The sequence below is a fragment of the Lutjanus erythropterus genome, chromosome 24, assembly GCF_056507025.1.
Source record: "Lutjanus erythropterus isolate fLutEry1 chromosome 24, fLutEry1.hap2, whole genome shotgun sequence".
Taxonomy (NCBI): domain Eukaryota; kingdom Metazoa; phylum Chordata; class Actinopteri; order Lutjaniformes; family Lutjanidae; genus Lutjanus; species Lutjanus erythropterus.
This window is the reverse complement of record NC_139340.1, coordinates 9,172,892-9,193,476: the sequence shown is the minus strand read 5'-3', so window position 1 is coordinate 9,193,476 and position 20,585 is coordinate 9,172,892. Positions and strand designations below refer to the sequence as shown.

General features: G+C 40.8%; 1 protein-coding gene and 12 non-coding genes across 13 annotated transcripts in view; 1 reads left to right on the top strand and 12 right to left on the bottom strand.

The window, feature by feature from the left end:
• LOC146304690 (TSC22 domain family protein 1) overlaps positions 1-3,502 on the bottom strand; it is a 30,096-nt gene extending 26,594 nt beyond the window's left edge. Inside the window, exons 1-2 of the mRNA XM_084713350.1 lie at positions 3,276-3,502; positions 674-2,496 (exon numbers count right to left, since the gene is read on the bottom strand). Coding sequence (XP_084569476.1) covers positions 674-2,496; positions 3,276-3,482 — 2,030 coding nt within the window. The 5' untranslated portion in view covers positions 3,483-3,502. The remainder of the gene's footprint in view (positions 1-673; positions 2,497-3,275) is intronic.
• A 3,623-nt stretch (positions 3,503-7,125) lies between these two features.
• On the bottom strand, positions 7,126-7,198 carry trnam-cau (transfer RNA methionine (anticodon CAU)). The gene has a single exon. It is a non-coding gene; the product is annotated as a tRNA-Met (tRNA).
• Positions 7,199-7,441: 243 nt separating this feature from the next.
• Positions 7,442-7,514, bottom strand: trnam-cau (transfer RNA methionine (anticodon CAU)). The gene has a single exon. It is a non-coding gene; the product is annotated as a tRNA-Met (tRNA).
• An 876-nt stretch (positions 7,515-8,390) lies between these two features.
• Positions 8,391-8,461, bottom strand: trnag-gcc (transfer RNA glycine (anticodon GCC)). The gene has a single exon. It is a non-coding gene; the product is annotated as a tRNA-Gly (tRNA).
• Positions 8,462-9,234: 773 nt separating this feature from the next.
• Positions 9,235-9,307, bottom strand: trnam-cau (transfer RNA methionine (anticodon CAU)). The gene has a single exon. It is a non-coding gene; the product is annotated as a tRNA-Met (tRNA).
• Positions 9,308-9,919: 612 nt separating this feature from the next.
• Positions 9,920-9,990, bottom strand: trnag-gcc (transfer RNA glycine (anticodon GCC)). The gene has a single exon. It is a non-coding gene; the product is annotated as a tRNA-Gly (tRNA).
• A 410-nt stretch (positions 9,991-10,400) lies between these two features.
• On the bottom strand, positions 10,401-10,471 carry trnag-gcc (transfer RNA glycine (anticodon GCC)). Its single transcript has one exon. It is a non-coding gene; the product is annotated as a tRNA-Gly (tRNA).
• Positions 10,472-11,310: 839 nt separating this feature from the next.
• trnag-gcc (transfer RNA glycine (anticodon GCC)) lies at positions 11,311-11,381 on the bottom strand. The gene has a single exon. It is a non-coding gene; the product is annotated as a tRNA-Gly (tRNA).
• Positions 11,382-12,237: 856 nt separating this feature from the next.
• trnad-guc (transfer RNA aspartic acid (anticodon GUC)) lies at positions 12,238-12,309 on the top strand. Its single transcript has one exon. It is a non-coding gene; the product is annotated as a tRNA-Asp (tRNA).
• An 836-nt stretch (positions 12,310-13,145) lies between these two features.
• Positions 13,146-13,216, bottom strand: trnag-gcc (transfer RNA glycine (anticodon GCC)). Its single transcript has one exon. It is a non-coding gene; the product is annotated as a tRNA-Gly (tRNA).
• Positions 13,217-13,462: 246 nt separating this feature from the next.
• On the bottom strand, positions 13,463-13,535 carry trnak-cuu (transfer RNA lysine (anticodon CUU)). The gene has a single exon. It is a non-coding gene; the product is annotated as a tRNA-Lys (tRNA).
• A 1,237-nt stretch (positions 13,536-14,772) lies between these two features.
• On the bottom strand, positions 14,773-14,845 carry trnam-cau (transfer RNA methionine (anticodon CAU)). The gene has a single exon. It is a non-coding gene; the product is annotated as a tRNA-Met (tRNA).
• Positions 14,846-14,912: 67 nt separating this feature from the next.
• Positions 14,913-14,985, bottom strand: trnam-cau (transfer RNA methionine (anticodon CAU)). The gene has a single exon. It is a non-coding gene; the product is annotated as a tRNA-Met (tRNA).
• Positions 14,986-20,585: the final 5,600 nt, after the last annotated feature.

Sequence of the window (20,585 nt, the reverse complement as noted above, 5' to 3'; positions counted from 1 at the left end):
CAAACAGTCATGAGCTAATGGAGGTTGATGTGTGATGGTAAGGGGTCAACAAGGGCAGAGCTTTTGCTGAGTCACCAGTGCCCTCAGTGACTCAGCAGCCCTACTGCTTCTATTCAAGCTACCAATATTTTTACAACAGAAACATCCAGTGAGCTGTTTTATACTCGCTGCTGCAAGGCTGACAGGGTGACCTCAGGGGACAGAAGATCAAGAGAATTTGACATTGGACTTGTAGATCTGAATGAAACCACTCATCTGCAGTTACAGCAAAACCAGAGTGAAAAAAAGCACTTGCAGGATGCTGGAAGCAGAGATGCATATACAGTGGTGAAAATTATGTTGTGACAAGGGAAAGATATAAAAAGAAATAGTTCCTACTTAGCTTGCCACAGTAGTGGGTGTTACACAAAACTCAGCAACTCACACCTCAACAATCTAGATGGATAAATAGCACTACAGGCCAGAGGAAAAATATGTATTTTTGATTTTAGGTGAACTGTTCCTTTAAAATCAACACTTCATTACTGCAAAAGACAGTGTGTAAAATAATTACAGGTGCTGCAGCCTGAACTACAATATACCAAGAATAATAACTTCCACTTCTCCGCCATCAGTAAAATAGAGTTTACATGAGAATAAACAGATTTGGCAGCACATGGCCATCCATCCTCACCTGTCCTCCTCTCCTTCAGCGTGCTGAGTCCTGAGCCCTGCAGCAGCCGCCATGAAGGCGCTGGCCTCAGCTGACATACCCATGTGGGCCAGTGTTCCTGCAGCCCCGCCAGCCTCCGCAGTCCCCTCTCCACCTGCTACCGCCCCCAGTCTGGGCAGACCCAGCAGGCCTTGGTGCTGGAGCAGAAGCTTCTGGGCATCCTCTAGCTGAGAGGCTTTTATGGAGCTCATTCCTCCGGGAGCCTGGGTGGTGAAGGTCGTGCCCGGGGTGAGGAGGGGCTGGAGGACAGCAGGCAGAGGCATGTAGGGGGTCCCGTGGGTGTGTGCTACTGGGACTGGGGCAGTGGATGGGGGCTGGCCTTGTGGCTGAGGCTGAGATTGGGGTTGAGCAGGGAGAGTCTGAGGCTGTCCTGGAAAAGCTGCTGGGGCAGGCGGGGCCACCTGACCTTGAAGGGGCAGCTGCGGAGTTATGCTGACTGGCTGCTGCGCTGTGACTCCAGGAACAGGTGCGATGGAGATTCCTGTTGTAACATGTGGCAGAGGAGGCTGGACTTGAGTCTGGAAGGGAGCAGTGGGCTGGATGAAGTCAGGCTGTCGGACACTTCCCGGGGGCACGACCCCGGCATGGAGCTGAGGTGCAGGGTATCCTCCCTGGGGCGGAGCCTGGTGCGGATCCATCACATAGGGAAGCTGTTGTGGTATAATAGGAGGGGGCTGAGTTACACCGGCCTGTGGTGGTGCTGTAGGGAGAGTGAGAGGAGCCACTGGTTTCACAACAACCTCCTGGGGTGAAACATAGGTCAGAGGAGTCGTTTGGGCCAGCCCCTGTGGTGGGCTCTGCATGGCTTGCGGACTGGTGAAGTCGTGAGTCGGCTGCTGATAGGGCTGCAGTGTGTGAGGCGGCTGTACGGCAGGCATCACCTGACTAATCCCAGTGTTACCTGCCTCAGTCTCTGCAGCCACCTCTGCACCTTTTGGTGCCTCAACTGTAGCTGGAGGAGGAATCTCCTTTTCATAATATTCTGTACACGTCCATCTTCCTTTACGGAACGGCTCAGAGTTAGTGTCTAATTTGACCACCCTGAAACGAGAGCCAGTGGCTGTCTGAGTTTGGGTGTGCTGGGTTTGAGTGTTGGGGCCTGCTCCTCCTCCAACAGGAGCTACTTGCCCGCTCACGCTAGTGTTGTCAAAACCTGCAGGCCCTGAAGGAGGACCTGCAGCAGCAGCAGCAACATTAGAAATGTTAGCATTGCCTTGTATATGTGGTTCAGTGGTGATGCCACCAGCAACAGGGGCTAATGGTTGGCTTGTCCCACCAGTAGGTTTAGTGTTATCCAGCATCCTCTGTGCCTGGCTAGGAACACCTTTGCTAGCTGGGCTGGAACTAGACACAGGAGCAACGGGAAGAGTTGGCAATGAGGGCTCACCTCCTCCCAAGCTATCAGAGTGATGATGGTGGGTCTGGCTGTGCGGCTGCTGAGGATAATAAGGATGAGGCATGGTCCCATTTACCATAGAGGTGTGCTGCTGAGACCCCTGAGGGATGGAATGAAGGTGAAGAGGCTCATTGGGCGACACAAGTCCAGGTGTGTCAACCCCATGGAGACTGTTCAACGTCTCATCAGAGGAGCTTCTCTCCGGCACACCTGTATCTGTGGCTCTGGACACAGAAACATCCAGCATATCAGAGGAGGAGAGGTCTTCTGTGTGCGACTCATCCATGTCATCATAGCTCTCAGTGTCATCTGCTAAACTGTTGTTGCCGCTCACGTTGATCTGAGCTGAGGTGACGCTAGTGATCTGGAAACCACTCTTCTTCTTCACCTGCAGAGAGGGGCAGTATTTCAATTACATGTATTCATATAAGACATATTTTTATCCCCAGCTGACTTTTTAATGTTCCTATCTGACAAATTTAAAGAAAAAAATAAAAATATATTAGGCCTAGCAAAGTGAAACCTTACTTACATTGCAGTGTTATTTACATTAAGCCAGAGTTGCTGTTCACCTTTGTCTGGCCTGTTGTTGTTGTCAACATCACTACTACATCAAATTATGGAATATTTATGCTGCTGAAGTGATATATTTCCTCTGACAGACTATACACTTTGCATACTATTGGTTTCATACTGTTTTAGTGTGCTAAATAGCATGTTAGTATGGAGTTTCAGACACAGCAAAACTTTTATCCATTCCTCACACATTTGCTCTTGTGTGTTACGTTTTTAAGGGCTCTAAAGTCATCACACACGGAGTATCACTCTTCTTAGAGCCCTATGCATACCATGTCAACATATAGAAAAATGCAAAGCTTGACAGGCCTGCTGTGCCAATTTACAATTGCTACGCTGTGATTGGACAGGTGCTGTCTGGAGGAGGGGTTTAGTGAAGGGTCGATGATAAAACAACATAAAAATTAAATATTACAGTTTAGTAAAAAATACATCAATCGTATTATTAATTAGTGCACATATGTTTCTTTATCAACATATGACTAATGTATTTGAAGTAATCTGTGAGTTATGAAGGAAATTCAAAAAGAAAAAGAAAAAAAATGTTTCAATTGTCCCCGATCTCCCCTATTTGTACCCATCTCTGTTCACCTGAGCTCCAGCCTGTTGGGACTGCTGCTGGTGGTGGAGTCCGGGAGAAGAGGATCCAGCCTGGGTTGGATTGTCGTCCCCCGTGTTGACACCACTGCCCCCGGCTGCAGAGGAGGCGGACGCCCCGCTGCTGCCCCTCCTGAAATGGTACGCAGTTTTCCTGCTCCCGGTCCCAGGCGGGTCTCCAGAGAAGTCCTGGTGGTGCATGTTTACCGTCAAACAGTTAACTAGAGCTAACACAGATAACACAGATGCTAGCTAGCTGGGTCAGATGCAGTACCGCGATACTAACGAGCCATAAGTGAGAAGTCAGATGATTTATGTCCTTTCAAAAACAAGTTCAACGTTCCCGGCTGCAGTCAGGTTGAAATGATAACTTATAAACACTGTTCCTCTTCTTAGCACGAGTATTAATCCAACTTCAGATTGATAAAAGCATTGAATTCAATCAAGCAAATAAAATAAACAAAGAATGACAAATTCAGCTAGCCGTTGGTTAGCTCAAAGCTGTGTAGCGATTAGCCACGGTCTTCTACAACTTTCTGCACATTTTCACGGCTAATCACAATTATTTTCCGGATATTAGCGTTTGAATTACGCCCACGAAGACAGTTCAGGTGCACTCAGGTGGTGTACAAAGTGAATGCGGACGCTTCTTCTTAGCTGGCCGGTGTGTGTCGCAGGAAATCAGCCGTCGCATCCATTCCTCTCACCGGACGTCGAATGTCCTTTTTCCCGAGACAAAAACAAGCCCGTTGGAGAATAAAACTCCGCGTGTCGTCATAAGACAATGGTGTCCAAATAATATCCGTCCTTGTAGTGGTAAAAAGTGCTCGTTAAGTCCATCTCGGTGTGTATTACCGAGTCCGTGTTTGCTGTATCATTGCCGGTGAGCAGCAGCAGCTAACGGGCTGTCAGTCTGCTTCTTCTTCGGCGTCTTGTTCTACGGCGACTGTTGGCATCCAGCATACAGGCGCAGTACCTCCACCTACTGGTCAGGAGTGTGTATCTACACAATAAACCTAATAAAATAGATAAAAAAGACCATTATTAATCTTTATTTGAAATTCTTTATTTTCAAATAATAATAACTCAAATAAAATGTTTTTTATGGGCTGCTAGTTGAGTATCACTGCTCTAAGTGCCTTCCACAAAGAACTTTTACACAAACTCACACAACAAGGTCATTATAGCTAACTAACTAGACATGAAATGCATTTTAGTTATCTGAAATAAAAATAAACCCCCCAAAAAGAATAACTAACTGAATTGTATTGTGTAATTAGAAAACTAACTATACTTTAATAGCCAATATTTAAAACAATATATCTGTTAATCACAGTATTTAAATTACAAAAATAAAAAAAAAGCTGTATCCCTTGAGAAAGCTGACAGTATCCTGACCTGTGCTCATGCTTATTTCACTGATTTCTTATTAATTCTTGCATCCCTAATACCCTCAGTTTACTCCTCATCATCTCTCTCTGTGTCCCATACCCTCATCCCAACCCAGAACTAAATGCTCCACTGACTCCTCTTCCTAAACATTGTGGTATTTTATAGGGGTATTTTATTTAATTTGCTTTATGTATGATCTGTGAACAAGTAGGCTATTTTTGCAAAAACTCAACTGAGTGACATTTCTGGCTGGAATGTGACAATTGTATTTATTATATTTTGTTTCAATTTCGTACTGCATGTACATCACTTTTTATGTTGTACAAAGTAGTTTGAACTTCTTTTTCTATGTAGTTTTAGTTAACCAAATACACAAACACAGCAAATGCAGTACCTTGCATTTTAAAAGAGTTTCAGCCCCTTTTCTGTATTCAAATAACCTTTTCACAGGCTGGATAACAAGCCAATCATTGCCAACATGTCATGCAAAACAAGTCCTGACATAAAGATAAAGTTAAACCTCCCCATATAGGACCCGTTTGTTCTGCCAGCCAGAGGCAAGATGCTTTATACAAAATACTATAAGCTACAGATCTCTCTATACAGTTCTTACACATCAACAACAAACCAGATTTTAATCTACAAGTCTGTTTTTGAGCCTGCCTTCTGGCGACAGATTTGCACATTAAACATAACAGCATATATGAAAACTGAAGAGTTGAGACACGCCTGTCAGAACACTTTCAACATGTCAGCATCGCAGCTATTCATAAACACATCACATGCACCTGTAGGCCAGGGCGGACTATGGGAACGTTCCACTCTGAAGTACTCTGATTCCAAAGGTTACATAATGTTGAAACCGCAGAAAGTAAACAGAGACGTGAGCCATATTTTCTGTAAACGTTCAACCTGAATGTCAAGATTGTTCCTGGACAGCTTCAGCTCCCAATGATAACAAGTTTAGATAGTGTTTACCTGGGACTGACGGAAGGGAGTTATGTATGGAAGCTTATTTCCACCAGTAAAAGAAAAAGAATATCCCCAAATCAAAATTATGAGATAGAAAGCCATTTATATTAGATAAAAATTATTATGAAACTATTTTTATTTTATCTCATGTGACATTTTTATTTTTATTATCTATTTATAATCTCATAATTTACTTTTCCTAATTATGACTTTCTAATCTCCTAAGTATAACCATCTCATAATTATGACTCTGCATCTTGTAATTTTGACTGAGTTTTTAGATGCAACAGATGGTTCATCCAATTACCTGCAAACTGTTTTTTGCAAGTCCCTGCCCTTTTATAAACAGTCTCTATGGACAGCTTCCCAGATGATTCTGTGTGACAAACCATCTGGCGTGTCAGGTTAATGTATGTCAACATCTGCTTAAATTTAAATTGATTAAAATATGCAAAAAGCGAATAATAACAGGACATTTTCCTCTTGATCAATGGTGATTTTATTCAACATGGAAAAAATAACCTACATAAGATAACAACAAAACTACAACACAATAAAGAGTGTCTAACTATAATAAAAAAAATAAATAAATGTCACCATAAATCCTCCAGGCTCTGCATTTATGTGAGAAAATCAGTTTTATCATTCTTATTACAAAGAGGCTGTGAGGAAAAAAAAACAGAACACCTGACAATATAATGTAATATAGTGTTTATTTCTATGAGAAGAACACACAGAAAAGTGTTCAGCTCATGGCAAGAGGACACACTAAAGACTTTTTCAACATAAATTTATGCAGAAAAGGCCAGGTTATGCATTAACCTTCACCAGAATGCAGGAAATGAAGTGTTTGACACAGACGTTTCAGACTTTAGACATGCTGGAAATTTAGTCAAAAATGTATACTGTAGATTAAAAGGAAAAACAAATAAAAACAACCCCTCTGGTCCACTGTCATTTCCTGAGTCCTCTGTCTCTCTGATACACAGAAGTAGTCTGTGGAGGTAGCAGTGCAAATGTCTGGAGGCTGAAACTGTCCATGCTGAAAGAAAAAAATAAAAGATATTTTTAGGAATCTACTTTTGCACAGAATGAGGACTGTGGATTTTGTCGTCTATGACTTACATCGAAAGGACGTAAGAAAAGGCAAACAGATTCTTATTTACACATCCAACAGTTCCAGTAACATTAGCATTTATTTGGAGTAGTGTTTGTTTCCACCCGATGAGTATCAGTCCAATAATTACTGCAAGACCAACACTTTTCTAAAATCTGGCTTTTATCCAATGGCTGTGAAGGAAGCAAGGAAGGCTGTCATCACAGGGCTGCTTGCTGATTTGATGTAGCTTACAATGGATTACAAGAGTCACCAATTTTAATAATAAAAAAATGAAATATCAAAATGGTGAAACCTTCTCAAACTATGAAACTTTTATGACGGCATATGATCCCAGACAAAGGGATACATATAATAAAACACTGCCCCGTGTGAGGCTCGAACTCACGACCTTCAGATTATGAGACTGACGCGCTGCCTACTGCGCCAACAAGGCTTAAAAATTTAAACTAATGACAGGTACAATCCAAAAATTCTCTCTTTTTGCATTAACAGAAAATACCAGTTGTCCATGATACAAGATACATGATATATGCATCCTATGCCTGCAAAAATAGAGATATAAGATCTATATATTGTATTTATGGTTTTCGGTACACAAACCTTCAGCAAATCAATCAACACCATGACATGTCCACTGCACAGGATTCCAGGGAAACCACACATGTAACATAATGCATGCCCCGTGTGAGGCTCGAACTCACGACCTTCAGATTATGAGACTGACGCGCTGCCTACTGCGCCAACGAGGCCCTCAAACGAGAAATTGATGAACAAAAACAAAGCGGTGTAATTCATATAAATATATATTCATTGCTGGCAAACAATGAAGTTGAAAGAGGTTATTACTGCTTTTAACACAGTTATTATATTGTGTTTATGCCCTTCGGTATGCAAACATTGTATTGGCTTACAGTACACCGTCTGAACACTATGAAAACCACTCAACAGCATAACATCTCCACTGGCATACCCTAAAGATTTGTATATCTCATTGTACACAGTTTCTTATGAAGCTATACGTGTCAAAATACATGCCTTGTGTGTGGCTCTAAGCCTATATCTACATTACTATGTTTTTGTTTCATATTGTACAAGCTTTGCTATATTTTAAAGACGCACTGACTCTAATTTTCTTGGCTGATTCTGATTCCCGATTTTGTAAGGGCCTGCCCTACTATATTTCTGCCTGGTGTCCACACCATCCTGGCATTTTGGACACTTAAGACGCAGACATTTGGAAATGCTGCAGGCCCCTGTTTCAATTTTAAAAATTTGGAAATTGGGGCCAGAGTGGAAAGCTTGACAGGCATAGCAACAGTAACTAAGCAGGGTGGTGCTTAGCGAAGGATCAATCATTTCTCATGGGATCTATTTCTCTGTGTGCCGCGGTGTAGCCGTTCCGCAGCGCAGCCGTGCCTGGTGTAAATGCCGGGTGACACGCTGCCTACTGCGCCAACGAAACCCAAAAAGCTGTTAAAATTCAATGAATAAAATCGAAAAGCCTTCGTCCCACAAATATATAACATGGTTGCACTTATGGGCAAAACCCAACATAATACACGCATTATTACCCTAGGAGAAGCTATATATCAATAATGCCTGTGCGGTGCTGCCTAAAAGTATACTGCATTGGCCGGGAATCGAACCCGGGCCTCCCGCGTGGCAGGCGAGAATTCTACCACTGAACCACCAATGCTTGCATGACCTTTCACCCCACCTCTATGCAAACGATGTTGATAGTCATACAACACAAAGGACAAGTGTTTGTGTTGGACCACAACCGCTGGACAGCACCAATGAAAAAGGCTACTGACAGCCTCCTTGACAAGTATCATAGACACAAAGACATGTTGAAGCTTGTGGATCACGGCTCCAACAACAGTCCAGAAAAACTGGTGGAGACACAAAAACTGTGGCATAGTCTAACTGAGGGTAGTGAGACAGTCCATGTCCCAGTTGTTGAACTGCCACCCTCCATTTGTGAATCCAGTAGGTCTAACACAACCACTCACAACCAGCATCTGAAAAGCCACTGACACAGGGGAATGTGCAGAAAATGGTGCAGGACATACTGCAGCAGCAACAAAAACCCCAACAGCCAAAATCCCGCTACCAAATGGTCTGCAGAGTGCATGGCAACATGCCCTTAGCTGTGATAGGCATTCACCTATGAGTGCTGTTAGAAGGAAGGGGTAGCTTTGCAGCACATGATCAGTTGCACTGACAAGTTTACTAGCAGCTGAGTAGCATATTTTATAAAGAGCAAACTATAATATTATACGAACATGAAGTAGGTAAACACATAATCCAGGCTAAAAGCAGCATAGTTGCAGCTGCCAAATGGAGGACAGAAAGCTAGAAAAAAGTTGCAGACTGTGTTTAAAAACTGGTTTACATTTACTTTATAGACTGCTTTTTTTACACCACACTGACAACACAGTATGCTGGGCAAACACCATCAAAAGCCTCTGCCCCGTGTGAGGCTCGAACTCACGACCTTCAGATTATGAGACTGACGCGCTGCCTACTGCGCCAACGAGGCCTGGAAAAGCAGCAATTTGATGAATAAAGTCAAGTTAAAGCCCTTTCTTTTAACAAGCTGAAAATGTAATTGAGAACTGTTCTAATAAGCAAAGGAGTTTATTCTGCTCGCTATTTACATCCAACCTCAGGCCTGTGCTACTACGGTGTGACAACACAAACTGACTTGCATGAAGTACAAACACACACAAACTCTCTGCCAGTCGATGTTAGGGATTTAAAGAGCAAACCTCAGCCATGCACTTCCAAAATAGCACATCAGGAAATCGAGTCTGCGGTTTTCCTGGCAGGAGAAGATTCTCCTGCCAGGAAAACCGCAGACTCGATTTCCTGATAGGCAGAAGGTTGTGTCCCTGTAGCTACATAATGATTCAGCATGGTCACCAGCAATGCCACATGCAATTTTAAATACTCCCAAAAAAGGCAAAGACTGAGACAACATACCACTCCAACTCCAGCAGTTTAATGAAAAACTGTAATTGCTACATCCAAAAACTGCATACGGTGAGCGAGAGGACAAGATGCCAAACACGAAGGTGCAAATTCTATTTCTGTGGTGTGAAAAATGAAAAACTGCAATTCACAAATGGAACTGAATTCCTAAAAGGAACTTTGCATTGGCCGGGAATCGAACCCGGGCCTCCCGCGTGGCAGGCGAGAATTCTACCACTGAACCACCAATGCTTGTATAACCTTTGAACCCGCCACTTTGTCGACGACACACATTAATTTTCTGGGTGAAAAGAGAGGTGTCAAGACAGATGTACTTTAACATCTTTGCCCACTTCTGTTCACGTCACTTGTAGCACACTCCATTATCAAGGGATATGACAAGCTGTGTTATGTTGAACAGCAATGCATTGTCACCAGTGATTGGGAGGTATTAACATAGTCATAACACAGCTGTATCAACATCTGTGTAAAAGGGTAAGCTGGAACAGCAGGTCAGGTAACTGCAGAGAGAAACGAGTGGACATTTTTACAGCACTGACACAGTAATGCATGCAGTAAGCACACACTGATAGGCAGGAGAAGAAAAATTGTCAATAGACTGTCTCAATTAACAGACCCAAGTGAAATGTGCAAAAGGTTATTGCATTGGCCGGGAATCGAACCCGGGCCTCCCGCGTGGCAGGCGAGAATTCTACCACTGAACCACCAATGCTTAGTTATCTACATAATCCAGCACTTCGATGACGAGGCCCATTACTTTCTGAAAAATGGTTGCTTTAACTCAGATCCACTTTTACCTTTTACCTTTCTTAGGCCTGTGTGGTATACCGGTTCGTACCGGAAACTGGTCTTCATTTTCATTATTATATAAATTTTTCATATACTACCATACCGGTGAATAGCCCAAACAACGTCCGGAACATGTGCAGTGGGAAAGTGTTTCAGCAGGGACCCATTTCACTGCTGCACACCAACACCACAGGCGTGCTTTAACACTGTCTGAGAAAAATATTGTGTGTATTAAGAGCCATTTGAAGACATTAATCACGGTCTACAATTGCCAAATCGTACTTTAAATGCCACTGAAATGCACGCTACTTTGCACTGTGCAATACAAACCTTACACATTAATGTACAAAACATGACAACAACTCACTAAACGCGTCACCTTTCCAGACTGGAGAGGGTCACAGGGTCTGCAGGTAAAGGACACAGAACTAACGTTAGCTGCCAGCCTGACACACAGTGTGGCCAACATTAGCAGTGCTAGTAGCAGCAGCAGCCCCACTTGCAGGTTTATGACTGTGTATGTGTTTAATGTGGTCAAATGTTTCTCTAGTCGAGTGAATATATATCAGCTTATTCTGTCACAGTCTACAATCATCTGTCCGACTTTGCTGATATAAATGTCCAGGGTTGCCAGGGCGATCGGGGACACACGCTGGGTGAGAGGGGCTGCCGTCTGACAGTTCCCCACCCCGACTAGTGGTGTGCGGCTGCATAAAATCTTAGAGGCAACAGACAGACATAGAATACATTCCCAAAAGGTGCTGCATTGGCCGGGAATCGAACCCGGGCCTCCCGCGTGGCAGGCGAGAATTCTACCACTGAACCACCAATGCTCACATACCCAGCAAATTTACCACCCCGCTGACGACACCCAACAATCTTCATGACTATGGTTGTTTCAGCACACATTTTACAAACACAAGACATACAGTATCACACACACCACCACTGCTTGATTACACTCTTGTTCTTGGAAGCTGGTCCCTAGAATCACCTTCCTGGTGATATCATACATGGCATAAAAGACAGCGAACTATGAGTTGCTGGGTACCAACAGGGAGTTTCAACATATATATATATATCTCGGCCAAGTCACAGTAAGAATTTATTACTCTAAAATCTGACTATCTGACGATTTTAACAGACAAAAATATTATGTAGTCTGAATCTGGCACAAGTAAAACGGGTCATGGTGTGGATACAAATATTGCTAATAAATGCAAATATGCTTTTTCTGCTCTCTCTGCTAAAGTGAAGGCTCTCATTTTGTGCTTCCTTTAAAAAAGGCATCAGTTCAGGCACAATTTCAGCATCAGTAATGTAAGTATCAGTGAGTAAGAATAAATAAATAAATCCAACCCTATTCAAGCACATCAGAATATACAAAATTCCATTATACACAGATGATATACTTTTATTTCTGAATGATCAATCCAAACCTATTATTTTTGTAAAGATTTTTCTGCACAATAATACTCCTGAACAACATGAAAACGGTCATGTTTGGCCTCTCTTCAGTTGCAAAAAACAACATTGTATCTAATAGCAAATGGATAAGGGATGGGACAAGTGGCCTAGCCTGGTCATAGTTGCAATGAAATAAAGTGTCAGTTTTAATACATTATGTGAAATGTTACCACCGTGGTGTATCTAACGTTAAAGGAATACATTTAAAAATGATAAACCATCTCCTCGTTAGTATAGTGGTGAGTATCCCCGCCTGTCACGCGGGAGACCGGGGTTCGATTCCCCGACGGGGAGTTAACAACCTTTTTTCCACCCCTACTCACATCCCTGAATCCATTCAATGGTGGTCTGTTCACGTCTGAAGAGAAAAAAAATATCCTCTCTCAAATTAATATATTTCTTGCCCTTATTATCCTGAACTGAAAGGCAGTTACCCATTTGTCTTTATTTTTTATGAATTTCACATTGTTAAAGCATCTGCACATACTGTAAACAAACAACTACAACCTGTCCCTTATTATTTCTATTGTATCTGAGAAAGTAATTGTACTGTGTGTATCTGAATATAAACTAGAGATGCACTGATCGACCCTAACTGGCCAGTTTTCAGCGTGACCGGCCCTGACTGGTGACCGGCCGGTCAGCGTCACATATCCGATTCTGTGCCCGTCATTGTCACACACATGTTCTGCATGATGGTCACGTCATGCGCGCAGCAGACAAACTGACCATGATATCAACACAGCGCTGATGACAGCTACACACACTCAGACACATGCTTCCTTGAAGCTGGTGTCAGCGACAGATTCCAAGAACAGGATAAGATAGACAATCTACAACGAGACAGAGCAGCTGACAATGTCGCAAAACAACTTTGTAGCTCTTCAGGCTAATGTTAGCCAGCAGCAGGCTACTGTTCACAGACTGACAGACTCGTTTAACTTCTGCATCTGTTTTTGTCACGGCAAAGTTTTACCGCAGCAAATGGCTGCACCATGTCCGTCTCCGATTTGTTAACATCTGCTTCACGCACAGTCAAAGTGGATTATTATTTTAACACAAATGAAAATGAGGAAATAAAACAACAAAGTTTTGCACTTAATACATAAAAGGCACATCCAAAAGTGTGCTGCATTGGCCGGGAATCGAACCCGGGCCTCCCGCGTGGCAGGCGAGAATTCTACCACTGAACCACCAATGCTCACATACAAGCAAAATTGTATGCAGACTTAAATAAAAAAACAGAATGGAAAGGTACATACTACGGAACAACCACAATTATGTTAAATCTGTTAAAAAAAACAAAAAAACAAATCAAAAGCAAAATGCTAAAACATGAAGCCAATCTCAATCACTAATGTAAAAACCTTAAACCGTAAATAAATGACTGCACTCGATAATAAGTGCATGACAGAAGAAAGGAAAAAAAAAAAGAAGAAAAGCTTTGCGCCCAACGTGGGGCTCGAACCCACGACCCTGAGATTAAGAGTCTCATGCTCTACCGACTGAGCTAGCCGGGCCATATGCAAACCTCAAAAACCTCCCTTTTTATAACATCCCATTAGATGAGTGTACAAGTGTTAGGACAATGTTAGAGTAAGCAGTTATGATTAGCAGCAACTAATGCTACAAGAAGCAAGCAAGAAGCTAAGTTGTTCTATAAATAGCTGTAATGATGTAGTAAATGAGAATATGCTAAACCTTAGCTAATGCTAGAAGAACAAGCAAGAAGCTAAGTTGTTCTATACATTGCTGTAATGATGCAGTAAATGAGAATATGCTACACCTTAGCTAATGCTACAAGAACAAGCAAGCATGCTAACTTGTACTATACATGACCTGCAATGATGCATTGCAGTGAAATGGGTCCCTGCTAACAAGTGTTAGGACAATGTTAGATTAAGCAGTTATGATTAGCAGCAACTAATGCTACAAGAAGCAAGCAAGAAGCTAAGTTGTTCTATAAATAGCTGTAATGATGTAGTAAATGAGAATATGCTAAACCTTAGCTAATGCTAAAAGAACAAGCAAGAAGCTAAGTTGTTCTATACATTGCTGTAATGATGCAGTAAATGAGAATATGCTACACCTTAGCTAATGCTACAAGAACAAGCAAGCATGCTAACTTGTACTATACATGACCTGCAATGATGCAGTAAATGAGTATATGCTGAACCTTAGCTAATGCTACAAGAACAAGCAAGCATGCTAACTTGTACTATACATGACCTGCAATGATGCAGTAAATGAGTATATGCTGAACCTTAGCTAATGCTACAAGAACAAGCAAGCATGCTAATTTGTACTATACATGACCTGCAACAATGCAGTAAATGAGAATATGCTACACCTTAGCTAATGCTACAAGAACAAGCAAGCATGCTAACTTGTACTATACATGACCTGCAACAATGCAGTAAATGAGAATATGCTACACCTTAGCTAATGCTACAAGAACAAGCAAGCATGCTAATTTGTACTATACATGACCTGCAACAATGCAGTAGATGAGAATATGCTACACCTTAGCTAATGCTACAAGAACAAGCAAGCATGCTAACTCATTCTATACATGACCTGCAACAATGCAGTAAATGAGAATATGCTACACCTTAGCTAATGCTACAAGAACAAGCAAGCATGCTAACTCATTCTATACATGATAAAAAATAATTATTTTTTTCAATTCAACATTCACATTCCACTCTCCAAAAGCTGAATGTGATCTCCACATGTCAAAATAAGCCCTAAAACAAATGCCCCGTGTGAGGCTCGAACTCACGACCTTCAGATTATGAGACTGACGCGCTGCCTACTGCGCCAACGAGGCTTCACACACACCTTCCACAGAAGTCTTTAAATAGCCAAGATCCAATCACACTGAGTAGCAAAACACGTGCCCCGTGTGAGGCTCGAACTCACGACCTTCAGATTATGAGACTGACGCGCTGCCTACTGCGCCAACGAGGCTTCAAGCTCAGCTTCACCAGAAGTGTTGAAAAAGCTGCTACAAGTGGGTTAGGGTTAGGGTTACACAATATACAACAGATCAATAAATCAATCGATAGAGCATAAAGGCTTGACAGTAGCGTTCAGCACAGCAAAACTGATTAAAAAGTAGAAGCCATGCAAGAATGATCCTGCATACTTTGGAACATTTGAAATACAAAAAGTATATAAAATGATATAACAACTACATTATGTAGCCTATGAGTTGAGTACAAAGCTAACATAACCAGTAAATGACTGATAGTTAAAGCCGCCAAGTCAAAGAATGCAGATAAGCATTCAGTAATTTTCAGTTTTGGCAATATATCCAGTTATATTAGCAGAGATCCTCCAACAAATAAGACACAACATCAACTAACAGCCCCAAATACAACCATGTTAAAAATACAACGCATTTTTTCATGTGACACAACAACAGAAACAGAGTGGAACGAGAAAACTGTTAATAAAAAACACAGGTCAGCTCACCAGTAGGGCTTTTCCATATGTACCTTAAATATACAGTAAAATATATAGATAATAATTACTCCTATTAACTGAAATTAAAGTTTTTATTGTGATACATTTTTCATCTTTATCTCCCAGTCCTTGTGGTTCCCGTCATCATCCACCAGAGGGAAACACAGTGATTCTGGCTCCTATTGGATAGCAGTTACCCTTGCCTCCCTATCTTGTATCACACTGTCAGCAGTCCCAGTGCATAAATAAATAATTTATCCCATGGGCAAGTGGCTGGTGAAAGTCACAATGTTTTTTTCTTTTTTTTGGGCTGTAAATTTTAAATTTTTTTTAAATAAGGTGGAAATTAGACTAACTTTAAAATATGTTTCTATTATCATTATTCTGTTATACTGTTTGTGTCTACAGGATTATGACTGACTAAAATATTGCAATATTAATGAGACAAGTTTTTGATATGTATTAGGGCTGCACGATATTGGAAAAAAACTGACATTGCGATTTTTTATATATTGCGATATGAAAAAATAGAGGAATTTTCACCAGATGACTTGAATAGGTCTTTATGTTTATGCTGCAATGCTGCCATCTTGTGGACAATTAACCTGCACTGATCTTGTGACTCACACCATATGCCGGGGCGTGGTCTGCTTTGGCAAACTGATTAAGAATTGTGATTGGTGGATCTATGTGCCCAGTGTGTGTCAGGTACCCTTGAAATTAGATGAGAACACTTAAGTTCGTTTGCCTCCTACATCGCAGGACCTGCAATGTGACTACTGCACACATACATTGCAATAACAATGCTCAAACGATATATTGTGCAGCTCTAATATATATTGTAGGTTAGTTTTTGTTATATGGTTGAAGAAATCATTAGATTTACAATTAATCTAAAAAAAATAGTTAGATTAATTGTTTAAAAAATAGTAAGGTACAGCCCTCACATCTACACTCCAGCCAAGCTTTTAAGCTAGCTGACAGCAAGCTACGCCGCCTGTCAGGTTTAACCAATCTAAAACTAGCTAACACACAATAATTGGCGAGAAAAGAGCCATGTCAACACCACTTCATTTTAAGACAACAATGTGAACAGGAAAGGCTGATACAAGGCAACTTCTGCAACAATACAGTGGCTCTAATGTGTCCAAAAAGTTCATCCACAACTTACTTTACTTAGGGCTCACTTTTTAAAAAAAAGTGAACGTTACCAACTGAGCTCCACATTTGACAGGAAAGAATATGCGCATCACCGACATTAAAAACCAAGTGGGGGGAAAATACGATTTAATAAAGTAGCTGGTATTTGCAGCTTAAGCCGCTGGCCTGCAACTCATTCCAGTCGCAGCAATTTAGCTTGTAAGCTAATTGCTGGTATTCGACACCGTCTATGACGTAGCTTCAATTAGTTAGCTAACACACATCCATACGCATTAACTAGCTTAAACACAGCTTTACATGGAAAAAACAAAATCATACAAGCTATATCGTTAATAAACATTGCTCTAATAGGCTGACAGTAACTCACCCAAAACTCCGCTGATCTGAACACATTTTGGGGCGTTTTCCTCCAAACATCCAGCAGGAGCAAGTCTCAAATCCCAACATCAGGCGGTGGAAAATGTCTTCTGTGAGTCTTGTTTCTTCACCGACATTTCCTAATAGATAGATAATTTCTCATCTTAAGTCGAACCGAGAAACATAACGTTTTCTAAAAGTATAAAAGTAGTTGTAACAGCGGTACTGTAACCTTGCAATTCCTACCGTGGCGTCCTCGCTGTGCGCTCCAGACAGTGTGGCGCCTTCAATTAAGCTGCAGCCAATGGAGGAGGGTCGAACATGCGCCGATATCACGTGACGTTCTAAAGAAAAATAACGTAACGCTTTTAAAATGTTAAAACGAAGACAAACGGTTACAGAATTGACTCTAAGCTTACATCAATATGAAAAGACACCTGTTTAATCAAAAACTACCACACACACGTGAGTTTCACTGGTCATATCTAGTTAGTAACCATGGATACGTCTATGATAGCAAAAAAAACCTGATAGTAACCCACCCACTGAAGATCTCGCGAGAGACCCAAAGTGTGATTCTTTTTTCGCTCTAATCAAGTGTTTTCTGTCCCCAAAGTTAAGCAAATCTTAATCACGGCGCTGTTACACTATAATACCTAATTAGTGTGTACAACGTGTACAATGAAAAACAAAGCGTACAAATCTCGCGAGAGTTTCGCAAATCGGAGGCCAAAAGTAATTTTTACATCATCTTATTTATTCAAGATGCACTTAATTTAAACAAAACTAAAATAAAATATACAGTAAATGTCTTTAGTTTTAGCTTTTGTCAATTTGGAAAAAAAAATATCAACGTGAAGTATTGGGTGGAGTGGGCATTGGTGCATATGTTTAGAGAGACTTGGATGTCTACATGGCACACAAATTGTTGTGCTTGTGTTATAATACCTATTCTGATCCTCTTGTATGTTGCTCCTACTAAAATTATATTTTTCTCTTTTAAAAAAAAGCTAAAACTAACATTAAACTAAGAAAAAATAAATAAAAGCTAAGAGGAACAGCTGATATAGGGTTCATCTGCAACATTACATTAAGAGAAATAGTGGGAATCAGTACTGAACAAAATTCAGACATACGCCAACTGAGAGCCATATTTAATAATTTAATTTCACCATGCATAAACCATATAGAAAATACTTTACAGCAATGGCAATGATTATAAAAAAAACATTTCATGATGCCAAAAAAGCAAGTGTCACAGATCACTGAAGGCTCACAAGTTGTCATTGGGTTAGTCTGATGGTAGTTAGTACATGGTTAGATCAACAGGGAGGAATAAACAACAAAAAGTCAACAAAACAGTTTGAATAAAAGAACACATGAAAAACCAAAACATAATCATAATGTTAGAAAAATGCTGATGTTACTTTAATAGTACATCCACTTGATACACACCCGGCATATCATGGGGGCGCTTGATTTTTACAACACTAACTCAGTCTTTAATCTGTGAAACAGGTCTTGACGTCGAGGAAAAGGTAATTGGTGACCCCCGACAGAAATGGGGGTAGAAATAAATAAAAAGGGGGTTTAGTGTGTGTGTTAGCTGAGGAGGGGGTACATGCAGAAGGCATCTACCCATTTCAAATGGCACTAGTTAAAAAAGAAAACATCATGGCAAGTACACTCCTTCATATTACAGATCATTGGCAACATCGTCCCATGATTAATACTGCTTTCATCACATCAGAGCATGGTCAAAACATTACAGAGAACCTTTCGATGTGCAATGTTTTGCCAGGAAAAATCTCATTATTTCACAATTTCACTGTCTGTAGAAGGCAAAAAAAAAAAGATTAAACAAAAATTACCCCAACTGGCCTTTTAAGCAATATTAATTGTCACAATTTCACAGTTAGATGATGTAGTGGCAGGCCAACAGAACAGACGTAACAGCAGATGTATTATATTTCTAGCCTCAATGTCAACTTGCACATCGGCAGCGGGAAAGCGCCAACACCACTTTAATTGCAAACACTGATACTGAGTAATTAACATGATGAGTTTTTGTTTTATTGAGCTTCTTTGCTTCAATTTTTGGCAAGGGACTAGACATTAAAATTTCAAATAATCTGGTACTAGAGCATCCCTGCCCCACTTGGGCCAATAAAGTTGAAATTATTAGTGTGGTTCAATCTGTTAAATTGTGTCCGGGCAAGCGATCAAGAATTTCAATTGGTATTTTGAGCACAAAATCTGCTTGCTAACACTGTTTAATTACAATACTGCTTCATAAAAATGACAAACCAAAGCAAAAGCAAAAAACAAAAAAACATAAAGCACTGTTTCACATATTTATGTTTCAAGTCACTTATGTGTTCATCTCTTCACCATCTGCCCCTGGAGTGATGTAAATGGGATCTGAAATTTAATAGTTTAATGTTTTCTGCAGAAATGTTCCAAAATCTTCCCTTCCAATGTAATTTTTCTTGAGGTTTTTGCCTCTTGAGGCAAAGCAGGCAGGTGGAGAAGTGAGAGAACATAGGATTGGTTCAGAGACTGTGAGGAAAAGGTGTTTAAACATTTACATAACAGCTCCATCAGTTCCATTATTGGATGTAATCACACAGCAACAAGACGAGAAAAACATGTCTTAAACAAAAACTTAGAATATGACATAAACAAGTTGAAGTGGGCACTGTTTTTTTCTCTGTTAGCAACTAAAAATCAAGTAGTTGTTAGTGTAAGGCTGCTGTATAATTACACTTCACTCAGTGGAACAGAAGAGGGAGCTGTACAGTAAAGAGTTTTAAAAAGAGGAATGAAAACACAATAGGTCCAAGTCACTTGAGTTCCACTGAGAGGAATGAGTGCGCGTTACGGGTGAGTGACTCACTTTTTCCATTCATTCATTCATCCAGCTGTCTACTGTTACGAAGTCAGTGCTGCTTCTTCTCTCCACGAGGATTAAAGAGATACCTTGACAATAAGGAAAAGCAACTTCTTACCACCAGGATTTAAGAAACACATCAGTCATTACATCAATTAGAGAGCCAAATTATTGAATTTTCACTAAAACACTGCTCATTACCATGTAGCTTGCAGAATCATTTGGATTCTGTAGTAAATGGTAAAAATGCAAAACAAAGTCGTTGATTTTTTTCTCTCCCAACAGTGAAAACTAAATTAAGTTGAAGAGAAATAAAAACTGTCAAGGCATCCGTTTAGGAAAGAGAAGATATTAAAGGGATCGTGTGGATTATTTGAAGAGGGGTTGTATGAGGATGTTATTGATATAGTGTCTTAAAAAATCTTTACCAGTTTAAATGTGCGCTAAATTTAGAATACTTGCATCGCTTTACTTTACTGTCAGACAGCCTTTTCCAATAGAAAACCGCCGTCATATGAGCCAAATATTGCTCTCTCAATACCAACCAAACTCCAAGGGCAAAACAGGAGGTGTTGATCCACCACTGCCGTAACAGGTGAGTTTGTTTTTGTTATTGTGTGACTTCAGTGAGTCTGAAGTAACCTTTTAAAACACCGAAGTCACACAATTACATTTAAAGAAACTAACAGAGCAA